Raw genomic sequence first — 26504 nt, 5'->3', positions numbered from 1 at the left:
ATTAAGAGTGCATTTTGACCCAAATGACTATAAATTAACCTAAAAAAAAAAAAGGAAAGACAATCATTTATTCATTTTCCAAACAAAACAGGAAAATAACTGCAACAAAAGAGCATTTCAAACAGTCACTGAACAATACTGCAAAAGCATGTTTGTTAATAAAGGTAAGGACAGTTCCTTTGGAGGGAAGACGAGTTCTATGGCCTGAAGCTGAAAACTGTGTTTTGAGAAGTGTGCTGTAAAAAATTAAAATATTTGAGTTTCATTAACCTTTGATGTATGTTCAAGAAAAACAGGAGAACTACCTCACTCAAATCTGAACTGTTTCACTTCTCAATAAGCTGTGTTTTTAGACGCGCAAGATACGTTTCCTGTCAAGCGCCTGAAAGATGTGTTTTGAATTTGTTTCAAAGGTGCAGCTTTTCTCAGGAAGATCACATTGAGGACTGTTCATTCTCATGTGTGACAGTGTTGCTCAAGGCTGTTGCCAAATGTCACAGTACCATTTGTAACAGCTACAGGGAGAAGGGGGAGTTTTCACAATAAGAATTGTGCAATCAGATTAGCCAGTCCAAGGAGGATTATAAAGATGTGAATGATCAATGCTGGCCACGTCAGCTGCCCGGCACGATGCAGGGAGATCACGTAGATGAGGGATGGATACACGAATACAAAGGCCAGACCGCATGTTGCTCCAGAGTATCTGAGGAAAGGGTGGGAGAGGGGAAGAAGAAAAGGGGGAAAAAAAAAAGAAGAAAAAAGAAAAAAAGAATGCTTTGTGTTAACTCTTATTTCTTGTTGTCATTTTTCCCCTTCAAACCATTGAACAGTCTGGCTGAATAATGACTATCTGCAGTTGCTAAACATCAATTTCTGTTCCTTGCTGTTCTTCACCTCCTTCACCAGCATTTAATTATGCCCTTCTCTTGCTCAGCCCCCTGCTCCTGTGTAGCTACAATCTGACATGCCTCTGGTGTTTCAGTCACATCTCCAGATGCTTCTGGGGACTAATTCCCTATCTTTGACTTGATGTTTCTACTTTCTTTGGGGAAATTGGTCACACACAACAGAAAAAGACCGGACAGTGCATCCTTTTTTAGGCATCCTTTACTGTCAGAACTGCAAATCTCATTGCATCCCAGCCATCTGGGGATGCATGTTAAAGCGTGTAACCAGAGAAATCCTCCTGAATCTGCAACTTTTATTTTAATTTATTTAATGAGCTTCTAGCAAACCATTCTCCAGACCTGAAAAGATCAACATGCCCTCCTGGTAACATGATCAACCACAGCAAGTGAAACATTTAACTGTTCTTTTTCTAACCACTCCCTTGCTTACCAAAACCTTCTCATTATTTTCCCCTATTGTGAGTTTCCACCTAACTAAGCTAGACTGCAGCCAATGTGCATTATTAACTAACAAAATATTTTATTTCAAATATTTGAACATTCCTTTTAGACAGAGGAAACTTCATAATACAGAATAACCACCTGCAACACAAAACCAGCAAATACCTAAGTTAGACTGTGTATAGACAATTTATCAGCCGGAAATTCACTGTTCAAAATGTTTGATTACTATGCACAGAATGAACACATTAGCAGAGGTCAGGATCAGTTTGCAAACAGAGAAATGTACTACATGATATTTAATTGGAATTAATAACTAGACCATCTCTACCACTAGAATAAAAGAATTTTCACTGAAAGGAGAGTAGAAAAATAAAAGGAAATGGAAAAAACCTCAAAGATCAGCCACCGAGCAAAAGTAAGTTATTCTGCTACTCTGGTCAGACCTAAACTTGTCATTCTGGTTTTATAATTGCAGATTTCTATATTTTTAAACACCTCCCTCTCCTGGTTGCTGTAATAAAGATGCGAACAAGGAGTGAATGACAATGATTACAAAAATGGTAGTGTCAAATGTAGAAAATGTCATTAGATTATTTCCTCTAATCTTTCTCAATTATAGAAATCCTAGGTGTTTAGTAACATGGTAAATGTAAGATATCATTTAGAAGTACAACTTTTATGTCACTTTGCCCTTTCAAGTTATTTGCTTTCTTGGATTTTTATTATGGACATTCAAAACAGCTTCAAATGGTCTTAACGCAAAACAAAAACTTGAGAGAAGCCACACAATAGCCAAGTAACTTTTTCTATTGACACCATATTCTTTCATTTGTACAGTTACAAGGCTCTTGGATAGCTCCAATGAAACTTGGGGAATCATCCCAATCATCTCAGATACAGAGGCACTATTAAAGATAGCTGCTTGTCAGAACTTTAAAAGAGCTGATTGCTTATACTTCTAGATCATTACTTACAACTTGAAAAGGTGTAAGCCTCAAAAAATATAAAGACAGAATTACCCGCACTCATACTGTTCCTTTACAACATCAAGAAGCAAACATGCAGCAACACCACAGGCAAGTTCACTGTGCAAGCAACACTCACCTTATGATACCTCCTATATTTGGATAAAATCTTGCCATTACTACTCCAGCTCCTACAATTGCTACGTTCAGGACAAGCACATGGAAAACGCTACAGGAAAGTGAGGAAAGCATGTTAAAATCTATGCTGTATTTATTACAAAATACAACCATTATCCTTCATCTATACTAACATTTAACTGGTACATGGATGGTGTTTCCATTTGCACGACTCACTCTATAAAGCTAATTTCACCGCAAACATCTACTGAATATTCAGAGTGCCAAACTCTAAATATCAAGTGTTTTTACTCAAAATATTCCTAAGGAGTAAGTATGTGTAATTTGGCAGTTCTTCTGAAAAACATCATACATGGTACTCAGCACTCAAGTATTTCAGCTGGATATTCAAATACCAAAGAAACAATACTGTATAACTTAATTCCCACAAGAAAGAATTAGCTTGTTCAGAGAATGATCTGAATTGCTCAAAGTGAACTAAAGGAAACCAGAAGAAAGGAAAAGATGCATCGAGTGGAAAACATTACACAGAATATAGGGGGAAAATAACACCTTAAAACTTGAACTCTAATGCATTTTGATAGAGAACAAACATTTAGAATGTTGGACATCATTTAATATTTGGCCTGTGTACTATTTATGCTGGAATTTTTTGTTGAATTTGTTTTTACAAATAATCTCCTGTTGCTTTCCTTTTTGCATTAAGCATGAAAAAAAGGGCGATTTTCTGTTCTGCAAAAGCAGCTTCTAATGCATCAGGCAAACTGTGTAGTGATGCACAGAGCTGACACTCAGGAGAGTATCACTTTTCTTTAGAGAACACGAAAAGTTGGCATATTTTAATGTAACGTGAAGTCAGGAAATACAATAAAAACCTGCGATATTTTGGTCACCCAGCTGTTTCTATGAAGGGAAAAAAGAATTTACACAGAGGAAACATACATACACTTACAGGTTTTGTTTACTCTTCTGGAGGATTTGATTTCTTAAAATAAACAAAACCTGTAAGCTAATTTTTTCTTAACTGTATAAAGTATCTATTATGGAGGATGCCACTAACTAACAAACTTTTTAAAAGTGACCACTTCCATGGCTGAAAGGTTGGCTGCCAGTTTTTAAGTTAGGAAGAAATATTAGAGACATAGAGTAGTCTTATTAAACTTTAGGGGAATGGAGGTAATTTAAACAGAAAGGAATAATTTAAGATATGGACTATTTTAACATTCGCTCTTAAAAAATGATGTTAAAAAGACAGAAATAATATCTTTAATTTTGTACATGATATTTTAACAGTGGTACAAGACGTGTACCTTGCAGACTGAAGATAGCCATGGGAATACAGCAGCTGAAACTTTAACAAATACATAATTGGATATAAACCTGGTAAAATCCAAGAATAAAAACAAAAATCCCCCCAAAATCAGATCTATTAGGGAAAGAAGGACCAAACATTTACTGCTTCTTTAATATTTTAAGGAAAGCCAATTAACTAAACTGTTCATAAAAAACTGTTTGCCTCAAACTGTACTTCCTCTCTACCCACACATGCGGCAGATTGCAAATCTTACTGTCAGATAGCACAACTGAAGCCAAAAGTTTATGAACACAGAAAATGACGGCATTTCTTCCATTCTTTTTTTTTTGCTGAGATTAATTTTTTAGCAAGAGGGATTAAAAAGAGTGCAGGTTTAGTAATTAAAAACTGTTTTGCAGCTTTGGGTCAGTTCAGAATATTTTAGCAGAAAACCTGAAAAAAGTCTTAAGTATTTCATTCTCACATGATTTAAAACAGAAGTGATTTTGTAGTTCAAAGTTGTTGCTCTTAAAAACATTAATTCCAGCTTCTTATAACTTCAAAAGCAAAGTGGCATGTGTGTGTTTGGTGTGTAATAAAACATTTTTCAACTTCTTGACCTGGGGAAAAATAATTGGGTTGGGGAGGGGAGTGTGTTTTGGTTCAATTGAAAACAATGGTCTCAAAATGCTGGAGCCTTCAAAACAATTCAGTACTTGCAGAGTGGTGCTTTGCAGTTTTAATTGTTACAATTAAGCAGGATCCTCAAGAACAATACCAAGATCAAAAGTCTGAAAAGGATTTAAATCCATCTGTTTCAGGGCAAAAGGTTACACTGTATTTCTCCCCCAGAACAAATTTGTTCCTTTTTCTACCTTTTTGAAACAGCCTGAGTTGTAACCACGTTATTGGATAACAGGTGTTTAACCTGCAACCCCTTTCTTTTCCCTAGGCACATGTTCATAGTTCATCTCAGCTTCAAGACAGGAAAAAAAATCATTCTTTGTGGAGAGAAAGGCATTACCATTTAGAAAAAACCCTATCCTTCTGAATAAAGAAGAATCTGATATTGAGGGCTACTAGTAGCTGTATTATTTGAGATAGTATTTTTCATAAGACTGTAAGTTTCACGCAGGTGTGCCCCAGAAGGGACAACCATTTCTCATAGCCTGTGACATTTTAACAAGTTCTAAATTGCTCCGTTTCTGCCTTACATTGGCTTATGGTAAAATTAATGGTCACCACACATCACAAAAGGGCAGTCAGAAAAACAGTACTTTTAGGGGGCATAACATACCACCTCTGCTTATTACGACTATAGGAAGAAAAGTATGTAGATGATGTTAGAGATCAGAAAAGATTTGGCCCCCTTTTACCTAACCACCCTGCTGGCATAGAGCTGTTTTCTAAGCAGCATAACTTTCTTCCTTATGGTCAATGGCAGAAGAGTTGGGTGGCCCATGCCAGGGCTGGATTGTCCGCCTGGGCCTGGGCAGCCTGATTAGGGTTTCTGCTCTGAGGCACAGGTTGGATTGCCTCAAGGAGGCCGTAATTCACAAAAGAGGCGCACCCATGGCAATCCAAGTATGGCACATGACACTGTCTTTTATATTCCGTCCTCAGTCTCAATATTTTCGGTTGGGCAGAGGAAGACTCTAGCTCTCTTCTACACAGGGAATCACTGTTCACCTGCAAAAATCCTGCAATCCCACAAAAACAATAGTAGAGAGGAGGGGAAAAAAAATATGCAAGCTTTCCCCTTGCTTTTTTCCCCCATTGCAAGGGCAACCTTTTAGATTGACAAGAGTTGAGAAACAACCTGGTATGCCAGAAGGTCATTAGAGGGCTTGCTCTATCAAGTTCTCTCCTGAGGAAGTGGTAGTTACAGTTAAGCCACTGAACAACAGTGACCGCATATATCTAAGTAACCTCAGCATCCTCAAAGTAAGAATCATATCGAAAACTGTGAAAGCAAACCCGAGGGCAGGGGACATTTTAAGAAATAAACTAATTTTAAATCCCCTCAGGTCAGACACAAGGAAATTAGAAGTGCTGGACTCGGCATGGAGTCACAGGGTGAACATACACAATAAAGAAAAGAGGAAAGCAAAGAAAAAAGCAAAACAAGATCATTTAAGTAAGAATTTTTGAAAGGTTACTGTATGTAAAAATGCAGTTTCTTCCTGGAAATCTCACTCAAGTGACATCAGTCAAAAGACTATGAATCACAGCAGTTAAGAAGCAGCTAGGTGAAGAGCAGATAACACACATGCAAACAGCAGAAATTTATTTCATTGCATCAGAAGACACACATCTATGGGAGAACTGGCAGGTCTGCTGGGCTACCATGGAGTAAAGGGAGGACAATCTGTAAGAAAAGCCAAGTGATTTCTGTCCATCAGCTTATTTAACCTCTCAGAACAGGAAAGATATTAAAAAGTTTTAAAAACTGATCAGATGACTGTACAAAGCAATTTATGCACAGCATATAATTAATCAAGGGAATTCTCTGTCAAAAATATCACTGTAGCCAAGAGCCAATAATAATAATAATAATAAAAAAAACTAGCTTTCTGTACACAAAAGAAGATCCAGAGTCATGTAAGAAACAGCAGATAAAGCAGATGCCTCTGGCCCTAAGTCACCCGTTAAAAGATGCTATTGGAAACATCTCTCACTTTAGAAAAGAAAGTAATTTCCCAATACATGGTATTTTGGCCTTCCTTTACAACACCAGGGAGAGAACAAGAGAATGAAGAGTTCCTTGGGCTTTGTCCCAGTACGTCACTTTCTATGTTGTCGTCTGCACACTAGCATATATTTTGCAAAATTAAAGAAGGAATTAGGATGCCTTCTCTTGTCTCTAAACGTTTTATAGGAAGCACAGAAAAGCTGAAGGTTTTGTGATGATGCCTGTCAGAAGACTACTGTGCCCAGCATATCTACACACGTATTTGTTTTTAAGCTGGGCAGTGACAGAAGTGACTGGTACATAAGAAGGAGAATGCCCCTTCTAAGAAGCAGAGGGGCTTTTGTTCTCCTCCTGACTGCTAGAGGACATAGGATGCTACTCATTTCCTCTATGCTTCAGTCAAGCAAGCTGCCACTGTTGAGCTGATCCCTGATGTGAAACCTGGGAGAAGAAAAAGTTATGTATCATCTACTTAAGCTTTTAAGTTTGGAGAGGGTGAGCTTCTTCAACACACTGTACTACAGGTTAGTAGGATACATTATGGATAAACACAGCAAAGCACTGTTAGTAGAAAAATAGCACTGCAAAGTATCTAAAAAGCATGAGACAGAAGACATAGGGATCAGTCTTCAGACAAGAAAAGCTCCCCTGAAGGTGAGTGAATAGTTCCTCATTATAACCCAATGATAATCCATGGCCTACCAGCAAAAGCCAGGATAAGAAACAGGATGCTGCTTTTGGTAGAAATTGCCTTGGATTAGACCGATTGTCAAGACTAAAAACTACAAAACAGCAAACTGATACCTTGATGCTTCATCATACCCAGTGACAGATAAATAGTAAAGAAAAAGGAGTTAAAGCAAAGAACCAAATTTATCTGAGTCATACAGTCACTGCTAGGAAATAAAAATTATCTGGCAGCCCTGTAAGCACATGCATGATCAAGCTATTCAATCAACAGCCAGCTTTAAGACACATCCATCCAGAATTCCAAGTGCTCCAGCTAATAATGGCTATCCGTGAACTCCATCCATGGCAGCAGCATGTATCTACATCTGCAAACAATTGCTCATATAAAGAAGCCTGGCTTTTCATATGAGGGAGCTTCCAGTTCATGTGAAACCTGCAGCACATCTGTATGGAGCAACCCAGCGCTTAAAAAGGAAGATAGGTAAGTTTATAATGGGGACTTGGACCAGAGGAGGAGGTGTGGTTTGTTTGCTTGGTTTCTTTTGTAAAAAAGGAAATAATGGGATAATTATAGCCAGAAGGTAAATTTATAACATTCTCTCAGCTGCAAAGGAAACTTAGTATAGGAAGGATGCACCTATGGAAATACATGTGATTTAGCAAATTGAATCACAGGGTTAAATGAGGTAGCCAACAGAGATCCTCAAATGCACAATCAATATGAATTCAGCACACTGCCCAATGTGCTGTATAAACAGATGGATGGATATATCATCAGTGCACACTCCTAAGGCCCACTTCCACAACCTGAAAATAAAAATAGGAAAAGGCAGAAAAATCATGTAAATGGACAGAATCAGTCACAAAAAGACAAGATTTTAAACTGTGGGTTTGGGTTTGTTTTTTTTTTTTTTTAAATTCTTCTAGAAGAACAGCACAGAACCCCACTTTCTGTTCTTCTGTTTTTCTCCTGCTTCATCCTTTTGTTTCATTACTTACAAAGAAATTTTCTCCAGTAAGTAACCAGGAATATTCCCCTCTGTATATACACCTTATGGATACATCTAAGAGCTAAAGCTTGAGTCTCTGCAGGTCAGTCTTCTTATTGCCCGAGAACCATTAGCCCTGGACATTGAATATTTCGATAAAAGAAGCCGAGTACATATAACTACTAGTAGAGTGCTCATTTTTCTACACAGAAGTAATAGAACTTAATATTTCCATATAGGTTCTTCAACAGGCTCCCCAGTGAGACATGAGTAAATGTCAGCAAGAGCCACTTCCTTATATTTGCAAAATGTTTCCCCATAAAAGCAGCTCGGGGAAAAACTCAGAATACTGAAATTTTTCCTAGAAAGGTGATATAGGCACAGTGCTACTAAAGGACCTCCATCAACTTTAGCTACTGGCGAGAACCAGTCATCAAAAGACATATTTCACAGCCACGTAGGAAATCTTTACTATCCTCCCAGAGACAGGTTCTGTGCTTGATACCAGTCTTCAGTTAGTCCCCATTCCATAGAAAAACTAAGGGCTGACCTTGCCAGTTGTAAATGCACAGAAGCTGAAGCTTGGAGGTTAGCCGAGTGGTTTTTGTGCTATATTTGAGATACTTGGGATACTAGAGAGGGAGACACAGCCAGCCAGCCAGTATGTACTACCTTATCACTATAGGTTGGATTGATTTAAGTGGCTTCCTAGAAACCATTTTTGACTTTTCAGAAACTTTAAATACCTCCCTATAAGGAGTCTTTAAAAAAAAAAGTGAGTGAAACAACCCACAGGACATCCTGGAGACAAGAACTAAGCAAGTATTTGCATCATCACATTCGTCATACCATGCAGGCTTAAAACAGCAAGCGGGAATTAACTTGAGAAGAGACTGGTATGAGCTGTAGGTTCTAGGAGAGGGCATGAGGGAAATGAAAACCATTCTGGTCAGGGAGTAAATGGAGGGAGGAGATAGGAAGAGGCACATCCACATCCTATAAAGGACATGGCTATTTCCCAGTGGCTGTGAAATCCATGTTTAGCACTTAAATCAATGGCCTTGTTTCCAAGAGTAACTTGCAGCAGTTCCTAAAAATCTCAACATTGAGCTGCGTACAATTTAGTATCAAAAAAAGTAGGCACTTATTTCACTGCCTAATTTTAGGCATCCAATTTCTAGAGCTTCTCATACCTATTTTAGGACATAGAAGAAACATGAAACTCGGAACGTCTTCCCAGACCTGTATGCTACTGCTGATGTCACAGAGGAAATACACATTTCTTTCTGGGATATTTTTTTCCTTTCCTCCATCAACAGCAATTCACAATATAAAATAAGAAACTCAGAGATAAATGCCAAGTTCTCAGCTGTGACAAATTCAGACAATACTCCAAATTTAAATGTCCCAGGTTTTATTTAAAAAAAACAAAACTAAAATTGAAATCTGGATCAGCTCTTCCCTGGAGTTCAAGACAGTGTACAAATACAGGGGTGGGGCTCATCTCTGAAATTAGCATGTGAAAAGCTATTTTTATAAGCATAGCAGCAGCCTAGATAACACAGCTAACAACTCACTCAGCTATTAGCTCTGTTTAAAAACAGATGGATGATTACTAATTATGCACAATAAAAACACATATGGCACCCTGAAAGGTTAATATCCAGAGGGTATGTCCTTCACAGCTTAAAGACTACTTCATGAAATGTTTCTGGACTGGACAAATTTTTTTTCCTGTACAACTCTTCTTTTGCCATATAAATGCATAACACAAAGGAACTGTGTTGACAAAATTCCTCTGTTTATTGACAAAATGAAGAGCTAAAACAAAAGACACCCCCCCCCCCCCCCCCCAATTCTGCTCTGCCAAGCTGTAACAGTCCTGATCTGCAGGCAAGTTTATTTTGCATGCCTATTCACCCCCTGACTCCACAAACATTGTGAAATTAGCTTCTGAAATGTACCTAATGTAGCAAAGGAAATCCCCCAAAGCTCAGCCAAATTTCTGACAAAATAAGGCCAGTTAAGCAAAGTGTGCCAAGCTCTTGTCAAGGAGTAGACTTCTTACCTTGGGTAAGCATTTCCAAAAAACTGTCTTAACAGCTGAACTCGTGCCAGATAGCCCAACAGTGGGTATACAGTCATCATCTGGAACAGCAGGAATATTCTTGCAACAAATGACATGATGTCATCACTGGGAAAGTTATCTAGAAAATTCTAAACATAGGAATAATGTTACACTTATCAATGGTGGCTTGATTACATATATATGCTGATTTTTAATAGGTGTGTGCAAGAAAGGAAGGGATAAAAGCCGAGCAACTAAAATTGCTAAATGAGCTCCGTAACATGAAATACCCTCTCCCTCTTTCACAATTGCCTTGCTACCAAACACCAGCTGATTTTTTAATATTACAGGGCTGATGTCAGCTTTCACGTTAGCATTAAAGATGGAATTATTTTCTAATCTTCTGAACATCCTCAAATAATCCAGGCTGTGGAAGGGCCACCTGATATTTTAGCCATTTAGGATTCATATGCTCCTATTACCTGTCAGATAACTAGATAATAAAACCAGTTATTCAATCAGTAAAACTGGATCACATACAAATGAGGAAGGGATCATATACTACACATAGGAACATCTGAAAAAGTACTATAAGACTTAAGTATCATGGAAATATACAAATGGCTTTGTAAGTACTTAGGATAACTACAGAAAATAAATGGGAAGAAAATCCCTTGTCTTCTATTATTTAACTGGGGATTTCACCCCATGAAATTATTTTAAATGGTTCAAAAAAATTACTTCATGGTTAAACAATGCCACCAGTTCTCACTAAGCTACAGTCAGAGGAAGCCTTTAAATGCTGCTTTATTGCTAAATATTATGCAAGAGACATGGATCAGCTGGCATAAAATGGATCACCAATTGATAACTCCTATCTTTGAAGTAATTCAGTGTGTGGGAATCAGCCTAACCTATAAACAGGTAAGAGTTTAATAGCCTTCACAAGGTGTTTCATGTGGTGCTATTATCTGAAGAACACTGCTGTCAAGGCTCACCAAAGTGTTAGACTCCAAACCTATCCAAAGTGAAGACTCCTACCGAAACGAGTTTCTTTTTCTGGAGTACCTGAAACCAGTCCCAGTGAGTGGGATTGGTCACTGCACACACAACTAAACATAAACATAATACTTTTCAGGATTAACAAAGATAAAGAAATTAAAGACTCAACTGTTCACTTGTTCATTTTGGCCCTTTCTTCATCACTTTCATAGAGTATTTATTAAATGTTTGTTTTTTACAGAACCACTGGCAACCAGACATGAATATAAATGAGATAACACAACCATTACTCATCTGCTTGTGGTAGTGCCCATGAGATATTAGCCAACTGACTGGAGTCAAGGACAGATGTGTCTGCCAGGGTGAGTCATGAAGCAAGAAGCAGTAGCAGTTCTTTATTTTAATACATGTTTATTAAAAGATCAAGGACAAATATATACTGCAGTAAAATATCTCACCTGTTCAATACATTCTTTGGATAGTGGTGGAGAAGGAAAAGATGCAAAAATTATCACTCCAACATACAGATATGTTAATCCCACCAGGAAGTATGCAATAGAGAGGTCTCTAACCTGAAGAAAGAGAAAATCTTATTTTGGCCAGCACTGACACACCAAAACAGGCAAAATAAAAACCTCATGAGAAGACTTCTATTGCATTTATTACTGTTACTTTTACATTTACGACTGTTTTCTGTTTATTACTATTACTTTTACATTTTTACTTTTACTTTCTATTACTTTTGAATGGGCATTTCAAATCTGGTCTTGGATCAGATCAGAAAGCTGCAAGAAGATACCCCAAAGTGGAGTTAGACAGGTATTATGTACCTATCTACATAAAGAAAAGGCACCAAGAAACAGATATGCTAATAGATGTAGCATGTTATTGTTGGACACACAAACATACACCAGTTATTAAAACAAACAAACAAGAACTCCCCCTCTATTTTCTTACATTCACTTATTCCTACTAAGAGCCCTGGGACACAGAGACAGCTGTCAAAAGACAGAGACAGGTTAGTCAGGACTAAAATCTTGCAATTAAAGATATCAGCCTACCCAACGGCAGATATAACATAAAGAAGCTGCTTTGAAACCTAAGAGGATGATCCACACACACTGGCTCCAAATCAGAAACTAGTATGTCAGGCTTCTGTATGAATGGTGTGATGGTACAAGACATAGCTAACACACCATTAAATAAAAATTATAAATAAACCAGAAAGGCATCGTTAGGCACAGAGGTATACATGTCCTTTAACTTTAGCATTGTATTTTGTAATGACTCTTTCATTTAAAATTGCCTATCCACTTTATTACTGAATCTCTATAAACACCCCAGGCAAGTGTACTAAATAATAGTCAAAGATTTTTAGGAGAGAGTGCTGAAGCTAGGGTCATAAATCCATATTTAACTGTATTACATATACCTAAACATGGATTTAAACTTCAACTTCAGTGTTCACTTCTGAAAATTTTGACTATATTTATGAGGTATCTAATATATAAAAAGATTGTCAACTACACAAAAATAATTAAAATATTTTAGCAACATGTAGTATTGGAAAATAGGCTGCAGATCTACTCAAGCACTTTATGAAATTGCAGAATCCACATATACATCAGAGTGACCTCATAGCAATGTACTTAGTGGGTTACTCTTCTACATCAATTTTTTTTTGAAATAAAGTAGGAGACCATTTGTTTCTAGTTATTAACCAAGTATATTCTGTACAAGCTTATGCTACATTACGAAGACTCGTTACCTTATAGCAAACCATTTGTTCAGCTGCTGCTAATTATCAGCTTCTTAAAGGATTACTAGTAATGCTTCAATACATGACCCTATTTTCCTGTGACTGAGAAGCAAGTCTTAGTAGCTCAGGCATAGCACCAAATGGTTAGGACTATATGGCTTCCAGACCAGGATCATAATTATGGCCTCCAGCCAGCTCACTGAGCATCAGCAAAGCTTGCTCACATCTGTGCATGGAAGTACTTCCCCAAGTGTTTCTTCACACTATCTCCTTGACAAAAGCAGCATATCCTATACCTTTCTGGGGTCTCCTGAAGGCAAGGTTGTCCCTGAGGAAAGTATAAAATGCTAGATTATGAATTTGAAGAAAAGTTCAGGAGGAGGCCAGTTTTTAGTGAAGCAACTGGAATCTCCCACTCATTTTGCCAGTGCTTTTGGGGAGAAGATTGGTGTCTTTTTCCCCATCAGCCTGCAAAAGGCTAATGATATTTCTCATCAGACAAAAATACACTGTTAACATATACCCCAGGGTGGCCCTCATGTCCCCAGCAGCTGCACACTTCCAGCTGCAACCTCCTCTTCCTGCTCATCAGTTACATGCAGCTGGAAGATGCTTCTCTAGTCTTCACTCTCCTTGCACTGGTCACTGACTAAGGACTACCAACCTCCATCAGAAGTGGAGCAATAGTGTTTTCTTTAAATTATTCCCAGAATTTCTCCTCAGTGACATAAGAAGTGGTACAGGTTTTTATATAACAGCTACATCTTCAAAAGCACCAGTGCTCATCCTAAAAAGTGATGTTAGGAATACTAAATTTGAACATCTAGATTTCTTATAGATATTTATGAGTAACTTCCATTAACTGCAGGAGCCAGAGATTGATCAGGGTAAGATGGTTTTGCAGAGTCACAGACTCTCATCTCTAGAAGACAGGACTTGGTCATCTTTTAAAATGCACCCACCTTAAGGCACATCATCTGACAAAACCTGTTTTCACTTACTTTAAATTTGGTATTTTAGGTGTATTCCTAATGCATAAAGAGAGCATAGTAACTCGCAGTTGTTATTTGTACTCAGCCTACATGTAAGCTCTACAACCAACTGTAAAACGATTTTTGCTGTGACAAGTACTTGCAGTTGCGAGGGCAAGCAATCTGAAATGAAATTCTCACTGCTTCCTTTGGACTACACTTGATTAAGGGTATTAAGGGTGCTATTACCTCCGATTATACTAACCAGTTCATGTTCCTACAGTTATTAAGGGTGTATGCTTTAATCTGCACTGAAACTAAGTGCTGAGATAATTTTGATAGTGTATTTTTATAGCATGTAACACAATAGACCCTTGTCTTCAGGTGCTGTCACCATACAAAGAATACCCAGGTTTTGATTTCCATAAGCAACAAGAAAGGAAATAAAGACAACTTGAAAACCTGAGTTTCTTTTTTCTCAAACATCTCTCAGCTCCCTTGCAAACATCTGCTTCTGTATATTATATGATTATCTTTGTACAAGAGTGTGTGTTTTTATATGTAACAGGAACATCTTTTGATTACTGTTCGCTACTCTTCAGGAGACCTGGGTTCACTCTATAAAGACCTTGACTATAAATACTGTTTAGACAGCATAATTCCAGATAAAACCAAAGGACACATGGAGAGAGATAAAAGGATTAATTTTAAGTAACAGAGCAATAATCGCATTTGTCTATTTTAAATTTTATACTAAGACATTTATATTAAGAATGGATATGACTGTGGTGGAAGCTGCCTAAGCATAAAGGATACAGCAGTTCTCGCACCTAGAGTTTATAATCTAAGATTCAAATATAGAAAAAAAGGTTGAAAGGAGGAAGTATTTGGGGGTCAGAGTGGAAGGGAAATATCTAAGTTAACAGGCAGGTCACAGTCTGTAAGGATCACGGCTTGCCACCTGCCAAGCCCTTGTCAAGTACACCTGAACCAATAGGCAGATTTTGAGGTGGAACTTGGAGAATGTATGTTAGCTGCAGTTAATGGCTGACCAGGAGCTTTTCTAGTCACATGCACAGAACCAAGTGTTACAAGTGCCTGTGGAAGAACAGAAAATTGGGTGACTGAGGCTGGCAGAAGCAGCAGAATGAAGGCAGAAATCAGACTCCTAACAAAAGGATGGGTCTGATAAATCAGGTGGAGCTAACAAAGAAAACTCTGAAAGTACAAGACATTGTATCACACATATAGACTAGTACTGAGGTGCAGGCTGGACCTGTGGCAAAGGACTGGATGCAGCACAGTGAGGGCTCTCTGGCCCTAAAGGTATTTCCTACGTGATGGTGAAAAGAACAAGCAACTTTCAGGTCTTGTTTCCCCTGTTGCACGCCATGCAGAAAATACTTCATTTTTAGCTCAGTACCACAGTGAAAGTTAAGTTTGTAGAGTTGCTTCTTGGATGAAGAAGCCTGTATCAGTGCTTAGTAATTATTACCACATTAGAAGAAGTACCTTTTGATCATCCAATTTCAGATTGGTCACTTCTCACAAGAGAGATGCTGTCTCTGTAATACCTCAACAGGACTCTGATCCGTATCATAAAAACAGACTTCACTTGTTCAAGCACAAAGGGCAAGTGATAACATTTAACAGGATGACAAAAAAAGTACTTCACCAAAATGCATAATGCTGTACATAATTTTGGCTGGAAAGAGAAATCAATGGTAGGGCAGCAATAATGGAAGCTCACTCTGTTTACAGGGAATAAACAGTGTTTCAATATTGCAGAAATAAGAACCATCCACAGCTCCATACCTTCTGCAGTTACCACCTGGACAAAAAGACATCTCCCCACTCCCAGCCTTTCCCCCAGGCAAGTCCACAAACAATTGTTAGGAGACAACACTAGCTGCCTATGTGCCTGTAGATCATGCTCTGGGCTTGTGCAGCATCTGTACAGTTGCTCAGGGAACCAGATCACAGACGTGAATCAGAAAAAAAACCCCAAAACAAAACCCCCAACAAATCACCTTTTTGTGGCTGGGTTAGTTTTCTATGCAATCAGTTTCCAAACCAACTGATTGTGCAGTGCACAAAAACTTACACAGATAAATACAAGGGGACAGCAGTGGGAGATGGTGAGAGGGAACTCAACTTTGAACTGCAGACTCAGAACTCTGCTCACATGGCTTCTCCAGGCTGTGGTGCTAACGTTTGTCTTACTCCAGTGCATTGCTCTTCTCGCACCCAGACCACTGTACTGGAATAGCAGCCAGAGGAATCCTCCCCTTATGTGTGTTTTAGCTTTGGGCAGTGATACATGCCTCTGATTGGAATGGAAGCTGCTATTGTTTTGGATTTCTTACTCTGTAAAAGGAATGTTATTGTTTCTCTTACTTTTTTCCACCTCCCTGAAGAGATGTTCCTATGACCACTAGTTTCAGCAAGTTTTGTTCAAAACTAAAACAGTACTTTTTCAGCTTGCCAAATTCTGTGCCTTTTCACAGAACTCTGATGGAAGTGACATGTTAAGAGGTCGATCCATAAGACAGTGGAGTCTCCAATCGACTCCCCATGAGATACTGATATAAGAAAGCATCTTGTTAATGTAAATACCCTCAACACCATGACTTTTGACAGAAGTTGAGATCCCTATACATAGGCAAACCTCCCACTTAGTCCAGCAGCTTAGTGAAATAATGACAAAATAGTTAGCTCTTCAAGAGCATCAGTGCTTCATTAACATTTGCAAAGCAGTTTGAGTCCTAGGTGAAAGGCTCCTGTACAGCTACAAACAGGGAAGGAAATCTCTAGCCAAATAAAACTCCTGGAGGAACTATGCACAGATTTGGTTTCCCATTACAAACCTTTCCTGCCATACTTAAAGGTCCTCTTTCCATGCAATCTGAACACTCTTCTGGAACGCCAGAGCCTTGTGAGTCTTGTCGAGGGCTTGGGATCCGTGCTAGGCTGACTTGGAAATTCAACTTAAGCTCCAGGGAGGGCATTCAGAAAAGCTGATTCAAATGCAGGCAGCAAATTCTTCCTTCTTAACATAGGAAAAGCAAGCTGGAGAAGATTCCAGGTGCTGCTCTTTGCAGCCGATTGCTCGCTCTGATGTAAATGAGGGGGAAAAGCCACAGGAAGAGTCTTGAAGATAGCATGGAGGCATTAGGCCTCTTCTGCATAGAGAGCTCATTGCTGGAGTGACCATGCCTTTAGAATTTGAAAGCCATAGCTAAAGAGGAAAAGAAATAGTGCCCTTTTCCACATTGCAAGATTTTCTTAAAAAAAACTGAGAAGAAACTTACTTAGTTTTCTTTATCCAGAGCTTCACTAACCCCTCTTTAGTTGTTAAACTATTTTCAGAAATGCTCATAAACCCCAAGAAGCTTTCCTGGAGGAGAATTCATGACTCCTTTACAGAGGTGGTCACTCACAAGCTGGCCTTAGTTCGCAGGGACAGAAAAGTAACTATGCAAATTACTAAAGCAAAAGGTTATCTCACTGCATTAGCACTTCAGCTCTGAATAATCAAATCAGATATATTTTATCTGATGTGTTGTGCAGGCAACTGGCTCTAGGTGGCCTTGCTTGAGCAGAAGAGTTGGACAAGATGACATCCAGAGGTCCCTTTCAACCTCAACCTTCTGTGATTCTGTACCAGTTTTTCATACAGCTAATATATAGAAATCTTTGTATGTTATTGCAGTTACCTTTACAGCTAAGATTTTAATGAAGCTGGACAAGAATCTTGGAAAGTAGGGAGGAAAAAATAATAAAAATAATTACAGTAAAAATGTACTCTAGGACTCTAACTCTGTATCATATTTACTCCATTTTGTATTTTATAATGGGAAGATATTAAGAAAGAATGCCGTTTCATCTGCATGAGCAGTACATAATTTTTTCAAGGGCAAAGGACCAGCCCAAAGGCTCCATATCACAAAGGTTCCCAATCCAGGCTTCAACTTTGAGGATGTCCTGAATAGGGTCAGATTTCCCTATGAACCTTGACTTGGATTGTGACACAAAACTACTGAAGCAACTCTGAGAAAAGATATTACCTAGACCCCCAAATTATTGTTCAGGATTCTGCTAAAATCAGTCCTGTGCCCAATATTCTCCAGCATTTTTCATTCTAAGATTAGTCAATTTTTCTAGAGTCTTACAACATTGTCAAGCCTTCTGTCTCTTGTGTGTAATTTGGCCATTTAATACCAGTCTGACCACAAATAAGTCTGGGATGCTCCTCAAGGCTTTCATTTGAATAAATCTGTAATGCATCTGTTACTCTGTTGGTAGCCAGTGAGAAGTATGTATAACTGGTCTCTTGTAAGATCACAAGAACAAGTTACATTTTCTGAAGCTATTACAGTCCCTGGATCAATATAAAGAGAAACAGACAGGAAAAAAATCGTGTCACCTGGCAATCTAGATATAAATCAGCAAGGTCTTTTGAAATCACTTACATTGTTTTCTTGATTCCTGTTATTCTGAAGAAGTGTGATGACACAGTTGTGGATGAAGAAGGCAAGTGTCAGAACCCCTGTGAGCTGAGGGAACAGAATTCTAAACTCTAAGGGAAGAAAAAAAGTGTTAATAACTTCTTTGAAACAAACAATGCCAAAATGCAGAGCACATACAGTGCTGTGGGTCTGTTGGCAGAAACATGAACCTCCGCATTGAAATGGGACAATCTATCTTACCTCTGACCATAGCCAATACAGATATTTAATCAGGAAGTACAAAATGTGTGAAAACAGTGGTTGCTATATAACCCACTCTCCAGCAAAGTTTCTTGAGAGACCCCAACCATCAAATATTATTAGGTTAATCTAGGATTTACACATACAAGCTTTTCTGGTTCTCAACAGTTTAACTGAAAAGCATTTTTGAGGCAGGAATTGATTGCAGTGAGGCTGTATATCTATTGGTCCCTGAACAGGGAGATGGGGGAAGGAATCATTTGCTCTGTGACCATCTTTTGTTGTTAGGAAGTCACGCTACCAGAGGAAAAATGACATCTGTAGCTGATGAGGAGGTTCTGCCTACAAACCAGGGCATAAAGAAAGGCAGAGCGACTTCCTGTCTTATCACACACCTTACAGTATCTATGAAAAAAATTATTTTTTTTTTTGTCTCCATGGGGATAGCATTGCTCTGCTTCTTTTAATACTTGAAGGATTATGTTCACAAGCTTGTGTTTCTGGAAGTGCTACAACTGGTTTAGGAATTCATCAATGTGTAACATCATTAAAGCACCATCTTTGCTGGCATTATATAATGATATATGTACTCTTTAGAGTGTTAACAGCAATTAGAAATCCCTGAGCTAGCTCAGCTTCTGGAAAACATCCAGCAATATAGCAAAACACTCATCAGAGGCTCACAAACCCTTACGGATCAAACCACAGAGAGCTCTACGCAAACATACTTAAACCAGATTTCTCTAAAGTGCTGTGAAGTCAGCAAGGTAAACACACCCCAGGCAATTAATGAAGGGCTCATCCAGGTTGAGAGAATATGCCTTCCCTAGGGCTGGATTCACTATATCTTCAATATCTAATTAGCATGATGTGCTACTGATAGAATTGAGAGTGCAAGCGACTTTTGGGCTTGTTTTCCATCCACTACTTTAATCTCAGTAATAAAAATCGAACTGACAGATTCAGAATCTCTTTCAACACTGCATTTCCCCCATAACTACAACAATCAGTAGTAGCTGGATTTATATGCATTAGCTACATGCTTTACCTATCTCCTAGCAGTACTAGTTGCATTGCCAAAATAATCAAACTACTGGGTGCTCCACTTCTTAGTGACCCATGGCACACGTGTCGTGCTGTAAGTCATTTTACACTAGGACTACATAACAGATCTTGGATTTGAACTTGAAGATACTTAAAACCTGATTTTTAAGACTTAGGCTGGTTTCCAGTTTATATGGGTATGTTAGTCAACCATAGTTTGGGCAAATTTTCTCCTGCACTCTCAGGAATGAGCCTGTAGATATGAGGCCATGTGAGCATTTGAAGACTGTCTGCAGAGGCAGTTTAGGTGAAGACCAAGTTTCCATGCTTTCAATGGAGCAAGACCAAACATTGTTGCCTATCTATTGACTGAGCAGCACATGCTTGAGTACTGTATCTCCTTACAGACAGCTTTAAGAATAATAACATGCAAAATAAATTAGGTCATTAACGCTGATGCTAATTATCCAGTGCTTTGAAATCCAAATTTTTACACTGGAGACAAAAGTAGTTTGTTAGTCCAAAAATTCTGTCTAAAAGTAAATGCAGTGATGGAGGAAAACAGATAGCATAGATAGTTCCATTTCAGAACTACCTACATCCATCTGTAAATTTGTGCTTATGCTGTATGCTTATGTAGTCAGGAGGATTCTTAGGGAATCATGATGATAATCAGATAACCAGAGCATCTGCTTTGGTCTTGCACACAGTCATACTCAGCAACAGTTGCCTGGCTTTGAAGACTCAGCCAGAAAGGACATTGAAGAAACTGTTTTACATAGCTTTTCACTTGTTTCTTGTCATTCAGATCTTGAAATAGCGTTCTGAATGCCTGGATGAGATGAGGAAGGAATGACCTTCGGCAGAAAAATGAACAAACGGATTTGATTATAGCTAGGGGCGGGGAGGTGGAGAATGGGAATACTGGTGGAGAATTTTGAGCAGACTGCTTTGCCAAATGTACATGGAATACACTAGCTAAACTGTTTATTCTGCTTATTATTGTGCCAGATCCATTTCAGTTCATTTAGAGAGCTGAATTAACCCAAAGGGAGTGGTAGAAGACAACAACGAATAAGTAGCTGCAAGACCACTGACTATGATGAGAACACACCTAAATCAGTTGATTTTTGTATCGGTAACTTTACTCAATTAACTACTATCTGTAGTTTACTCACTGAGTTGTTACTCTTGTTGCCACAGTGTGTTTACCGTGATTCCATGAATTAGATCAGATTCTATTAGAAACACAGAACAACTCTGCTGTTTCTTTTTTTTGACCTGTTATCTTGCTACAGTAATTCAAAACCCATCCTAATGTTTTAAGTTATCCTTGTTTTGTTCTCCAATTCTACATTATTGGACCTAACAATAGTTTACAACCTATGTGTAAAACTGGTAGTACAGTCCTTATTGTGACTGGAAACTAAAAATGCACAGACCCACAAAAGAAACCTATAAAGGTGCATATCTTTGAATTTTGCGTTAAGTAAATAAGTAACTTTTAAAGAAGGACAAAATACTCATTTCTAAGAACAGAAGGAGTGATACAATTCAATAGTACAGGACACAGCTCCTCGGACCTAAGTGGTCGTGCATTTGCCCGTTGTAAAGAAGGGGGAAAAAACAGCTAAGACATAACCCCAGATGTCTCATTCCAAGCCTCCTAAAACAAGAAACTGATCTCTTTAGACTATCTGTTCATGCAATACCACTGTTTATGACTGTGACATCTCACCCAGTAATTCGTAACAGTAATTTGGAAAGAACAAACAGCCAAAAAAACAACATTCAAGAAAGAAAAGAAACGTACTGGAGAGCTAATGGGTGTTTAAAGAGAAAAGCTAAGATCACCGAAAAGGAGGGGCTTGTGGAGAATGTCAAGCCCAAGGGCAGCCTTGCCTGCAGTGACCATGAAATGGTGGAGTTCAAGATCCTTAGGGCAGTGAGGAGGGCTCACAGCAAGCTCACTACCCTGGACTTCAGGAGAGCACACTTTGGCCTCTTCAGGGATCTGCCTGGTAGAGTACCAAGGCCCTGGAGGAAAGAGAGGCCCAAGAATACTGGTTAATATTCTAGGGTCACCTCCTCCAAGCTCAGCAGTGATGCATCCCAACAAAGAGGAAGTCAGGCAAAAACACCAGGAGGCCTGCATGGATGAACAAGGAGTTGCTGGACAAACTCAAACACAAAAAAGGAAGACTACAGAAGGTGGAAGCAAGGGCAGGTAGCCTAGGAGGAATACAGACAAATTGTCCAAGTAGCCAGGGATCAGGTTAGGAAAGCCAAAGCCCTGACAGAATTAAATCTGGCCAGGGATGTCAAGGGCAACAAGAAAAGCTTCTATAGGTATGTCAGTGATAAAACGAAGACTAGGGAAAATGTGGGCCCTCTCCGGAAGAAAGAGGAGACCTCATTACCTGGGATATGGAGAAAGCTGAGGTACTCAACTTTTTTGTCTCAGTCTTCACCAGCAAGTGCTCCCGCCACACTGCTCAAGTCACAGAAGGCAAAGGAAGGGACTGGGAGAATGAAGAACCAACCACCACAGAAGATCATGTTCAAGACCATCTAAGGAACCCAAAGGTACACAGGTCCATGGGACCTAATGAGATACATCTGTGGGTCCTGAGGGAACTGGCAGATGAAGTGGCTAAGCCACTATCCATCATATTTGAGAAGTTGTGGCAGTCTGGGGAAGTTCCCACCGAATGGAAAAGGGGAAACCTAACCCCCATTTTCAAAAAGGGGAAAAAGGAAGACCCGGGGAACTACAGGCCAGTCAGTCTCACCTCTGTGCCTGGCAACACCAGGGAGCAGATCCCCCTGGAAACTATGCTAGGGCACATAGAAAGTAAGAAGGTGATTGGTGACAGCCAAGATGGCTTCACTCAGGGCAAATTGTGCCTGACAAATTTGGTGGCCTTCTATGATGGGGTGGTTACAGCATTGGTGGGTAAGGGAAGAGCAACATCTTCATGGACTTGTGTAAAGCATTTGACACTGTCCTGCATAACATCCTTGTCTCTAAATTGGAGAGACATGGATTTGAAGGATGAACCAGTTGGTGGGCAAGGAATTAGCTAGGTGGTTGCACACACAGAGTTGTGGTCAACAGCTCAATATCTGAGTGGAGACCTGTAGGGTTCAGTTATGGAATTTAGTTATCGGGCCTGAAAGTAGCTCATGATCACGAGAGCATTCCAGACGCCTTTAGAAGGCCTTGAACAGAATAAACAAGAAGATAGAAAAAGAAAGATCCCAATTAGAAAAACACAGGTGCGCATTCCACGATAAAGGGAACTGGGCACAAACAACCTCAATTCAGGGGCTTATATCGACCAATTGGACTAAGACAAGTTTTGCATGCTCTAATTAACACAGCCAATTATGTTCGGTGTTTATGCGCGTGTATAGAGTGAGTATAACTAACTTTATCTTATGTTTATGCGCATGGACAGTATCGTTGTAACCAATCACCACTTACGCTTGTGCGCGTGGACACCAAATGCTTGCATGCAGCAGCCAATCAAAGTTTCTAAACAACTTAAGAGAATTGTATAAAAATGATCAGCTAAGCTCAATAAACTGGCGACTTTAACCATCATATTGGTGTTCTATCGTCCAGGCCCCGCATGGAATAACTCTAAACCCTACAGAGACCAGCGACGAGTGGTGTTCCTTAGGGGTCAGTATTGGGACCAGCGCTGTTTAACATCTGTGTCATTGGCATGGACAGTAGGATCGAGTGCACTTCAGCAAGTTGCTGACGACACCAAGCTGTGTGGTGCGGTCAACACGCTGGAGGGAAGTGATGCCATCCAGAGAGACCTTGACAGGCTTGAGAGGTGGACCGTGTGAACCTCATGAAGTTCAACAGGGCCAAGTGCAAGGTCCTGCACATGGGTCGGGGCAATCCCAAGCACAAATACAGGCTGGGCAATGAGTGGATTGAGGGCAGCCCTGAGGAGAAAGACTTGGGGGTATTAGTGGATGAAAAACTGAATATGAGCCAGCAATGTGTGCTCACAGCCCAGAAAGCCAATGCATTCTGGGCTGCATCATAAGAAGTGTAATCAGCAGGTTGAGGGAGGTGATTCTGCCCCTCTACTCTGCTCTCATGAGACCCCACCTGGAGTACTGCATTCAGTCCTGAGGCCCCCAGCATAAGAAAGACATGGACCTGCCCAAGCAGGTCCTTATAAGGACAGGTTGAGGGAGCTGAGCTTTTTTAGCCTAGAGAAGAGAAGGCTCTGGGGAGACCTTATAGCAACCTTCCAGTACTTAAAGGGGGCCTACAGGAAAGATGGGAAGGGACTCTTTAACAGGGAGTGTAGTGATAGGACAAGGAGTAACAGTTTTAAACTGAAAGAGGGTAGATTTAGATTAGATGTAAGGAAAAAACTCTTTACTGTAAGCATGGTGGGACACTGGAACAGGTTGCCCAGAGTATTTGTGGATACCCCATCCCTGAAGTGTTCAAGGCCAGGTTAGATGGGACTTTGAGCAACATGGTCTAGTGGAAGGTGTCCCTGCCCATGGCAGGGGGTTGAAACTAGATGATCTTTAAGGTCCCTTCCAACCAAAACCATTTTATGATTCTGTTCTATGATTCTGTGAAGATTATGGACTAAAACCTGAGATAGATTGGGAAGTAGAGGAAAATTATGCTCATAAATTACGGTGAATAAGCTATTTCATTTAAGCAAGACAGTGTGTGGAGAACTTACAGCACCTTAACCAGTCAAACTGTCTACAGTTTGACATTTGTAACCATTACTGAAATAGGCATGATCTGAAAATGGTGCAGCTAGAACTTATGTAATACAGGTGAAAAAGGACTATGGCAAGTTCCCTGAGACATAATATATGTTGGAGATACCTCTGACGGGCACTCCTCTTCTCCACAGTGCTGATACTGTCTCCTAATTAAGGAACATCACTGGGAAAGGGATTGTCACTTTGTCACAAAGTATCCTTCCTGAGCCTCCACATGCAACATCAGATAGCATTTCCTCACTTCTGTCAGGGTGGTGTCAAAAGGTAAATGAGAAAGTCGTTCATGAATTGCTTTAAAAAAATCTTAAACCCATCCTATACATGCTTCATTACTACATTTTAACTATCTTACCTGGTACAAAAAAATCATTCTCTGTAAACCAGTTGTATTCTAAGTGGATTCCCAGACGAGCAGCCTTAACAGTAACCAGAAAAACTAAGTAGACAACTGAAACCGTACCTAGAAAAGACAAGAGCCAAACAAACATCATGAGGCAGTAGAAAGTATTTGTGATCTGTTTTATTCTGGCTCCATCCAGCTAGTTACCAGTAGCCCAAACACTTAGGGTTGGTATTCATTCTTAAAAATACAGGATAGTCTAAATTTTCTTTTTCTTTGCTTCTTTCATAGGTCAGAGAGGAAGAATAATGCACTTGCACCCAATGGAAGCTTTCAGCACATTTAATGTTCTCTAGATGCTGCAGTAGTGACAGTAGAAGTACCCTGAAATCCCTGGTGCTGGGCAGGTAGGGAGAGCTCTAGGCAGTAACTCATTGGTTCCAGCTTCAGCTGCCAGGATTTTAATCTAACATGAGAAAAAGTTGGCCACAGTACTGCAGCCATTACAACACCTATTCCGTCACTGACTTTTTGAACCAAATGGCCCAATGAGATATGAAAGTTTACTGCCATGGTGAACTTCACACTGTGAGCTAGAAGTTGATAATGGCATTTGATTGCTACTGATTTAAACTTTGTCTTTATCATAACCATGGACAACCTTGATCATAACACTGGATTTGCATTCCATCTCATTGGTTCAGAGGCATCCAGAAATACTCTGCACAGCTAGAGGCCTACAGGTAAGATCACCGATGGGTATAAATGCCTTACTGTGTCTGCCTGCGGGCTGGAAAGCATATGATCTTGGCTCCTGCCATTCAGAAGAGCTAAGGACAGTATATTAAGTTCCTAAAAATTGAAGGAAACTGTACAACGGTAATTAAGGCTACTGCAATGCAACATCCTGGCCAACAATACTGCTAGTCACCAGAGAACAAGCTATAGGTAAGTAAAAACAAAGAAACAACATTTTTACAGTTTAGAATACAGGTTCAGATAAGACATAATTTCTTTCTAGGAATATCTCCAAGGTTAAAAAATAAACTGAAGAAATTATCATTCAATTACACAGAGCATAGTCAAGGAATTAGGAAGATAAAAGGTTCTGTACTTGAGGATCAGCTTAATGGCTAAAATATTCTGCAGTTTCCTAATGATTTAGGTTTCTATAGGTGTAAAGATACATAAAAGTGCTCTATTAAGATTCATTTCAGCATCTCAAAAATTGCCTTCCAATTTTTCTGGTCCTATAAATGTCAAGGTTTACAAAAACTAAGGCAACTTTGAACAGCTTCTGAATTACACAATAATCTACTGAAGTTATGAGAAATTCATATTTTAATATCCAGGTTCTCAAATAAAAGAATAGTTGCCCATGATAATGTGCTGCTTTTAAAAAAAAGATACAGTTATGGCTAGACCTCACTTGACCAAATATTTTCTTATTCCTAATGTTATACCTAGTCTACGTAAAAACCTTACGTTTTACACAGAGGCACTATCACTTACCCAAGTTCCCGTGCTGCATTTTCATTTAGTGGGTCCAGCAACAGCAGATCCAAGCTCTAATTAAGTGTCATACTGGAACATAGAACAAACTAGACCCTCAATTCCCTGTCCTCTACCTCCTTTACCATAAATCTCCATCTTCTTTCAACCTATTCTGTGATCCCCCATCCCCTTTGCTTTTCTCTTCATCATGGGCTTCA

The 26504-nt window shown here is 39.3% G+C and overlaps 1 protein-coding gene across 5 annotated transcripts in view; it reads right to left on the bottom strand.

Annotated features, from left to right (window-relative positions):
• Positions 1-50: 50 nt before the first annotated feature.
• The window catches only part of SLC38A9 (solute carrier family 38 member 9), a 54957-nt gene continuing 28503 nt past the window's right edge, over positions 51-26504 (bottom strand). For all 5 annotated transcript variants that reach the window (XM_049796212.1, XM_049796215.1, XM_049796214.1 and 2 more), the window contains 6 exons: positions 24805-24912; positions 18393-18499; positions 11649-11762; positions 10189-10337; positions 2457-2546; positions 51-703 (listed from right to left, as the gene is read on the bottom strand). In XM_049796212.1, the coding sequence (XP_049652169.1) occupies positions 538-703; positions 2457-2546; positions 10189-10337; positions 11649-11762; positions 18393-18499; positions 24805-24912 (734 nt within the window). In that variant the 3' untranslated portion in view covers positions 51-537. The remainder of the gene's footprint in view (positions 704-2456; positions 2547-10188; positions 10338-11648; positions 11763-18392; positions 18500-24804; positions 24913-26504) is intronic.

Source organism: Accipiter gentilis, chromosome Z (assembly GCF_929443795.1).
Source record: "Accipiter gentilis chromosome Z, bAccGen1.1, whole genome shotgun sequence".
In the NCBI taxonomy this organism is placed as follows: Eukaryota; Metazoa; Chordata; class Aves; order Accipitriformes; family Accipitridae; genus Astur; species Astur gentilis.
The sequence above is the reverse complement of the archived record's forward strand: the minus strand, read 5'-3'. Positions and strand labels throughout refer to the sequence as shown.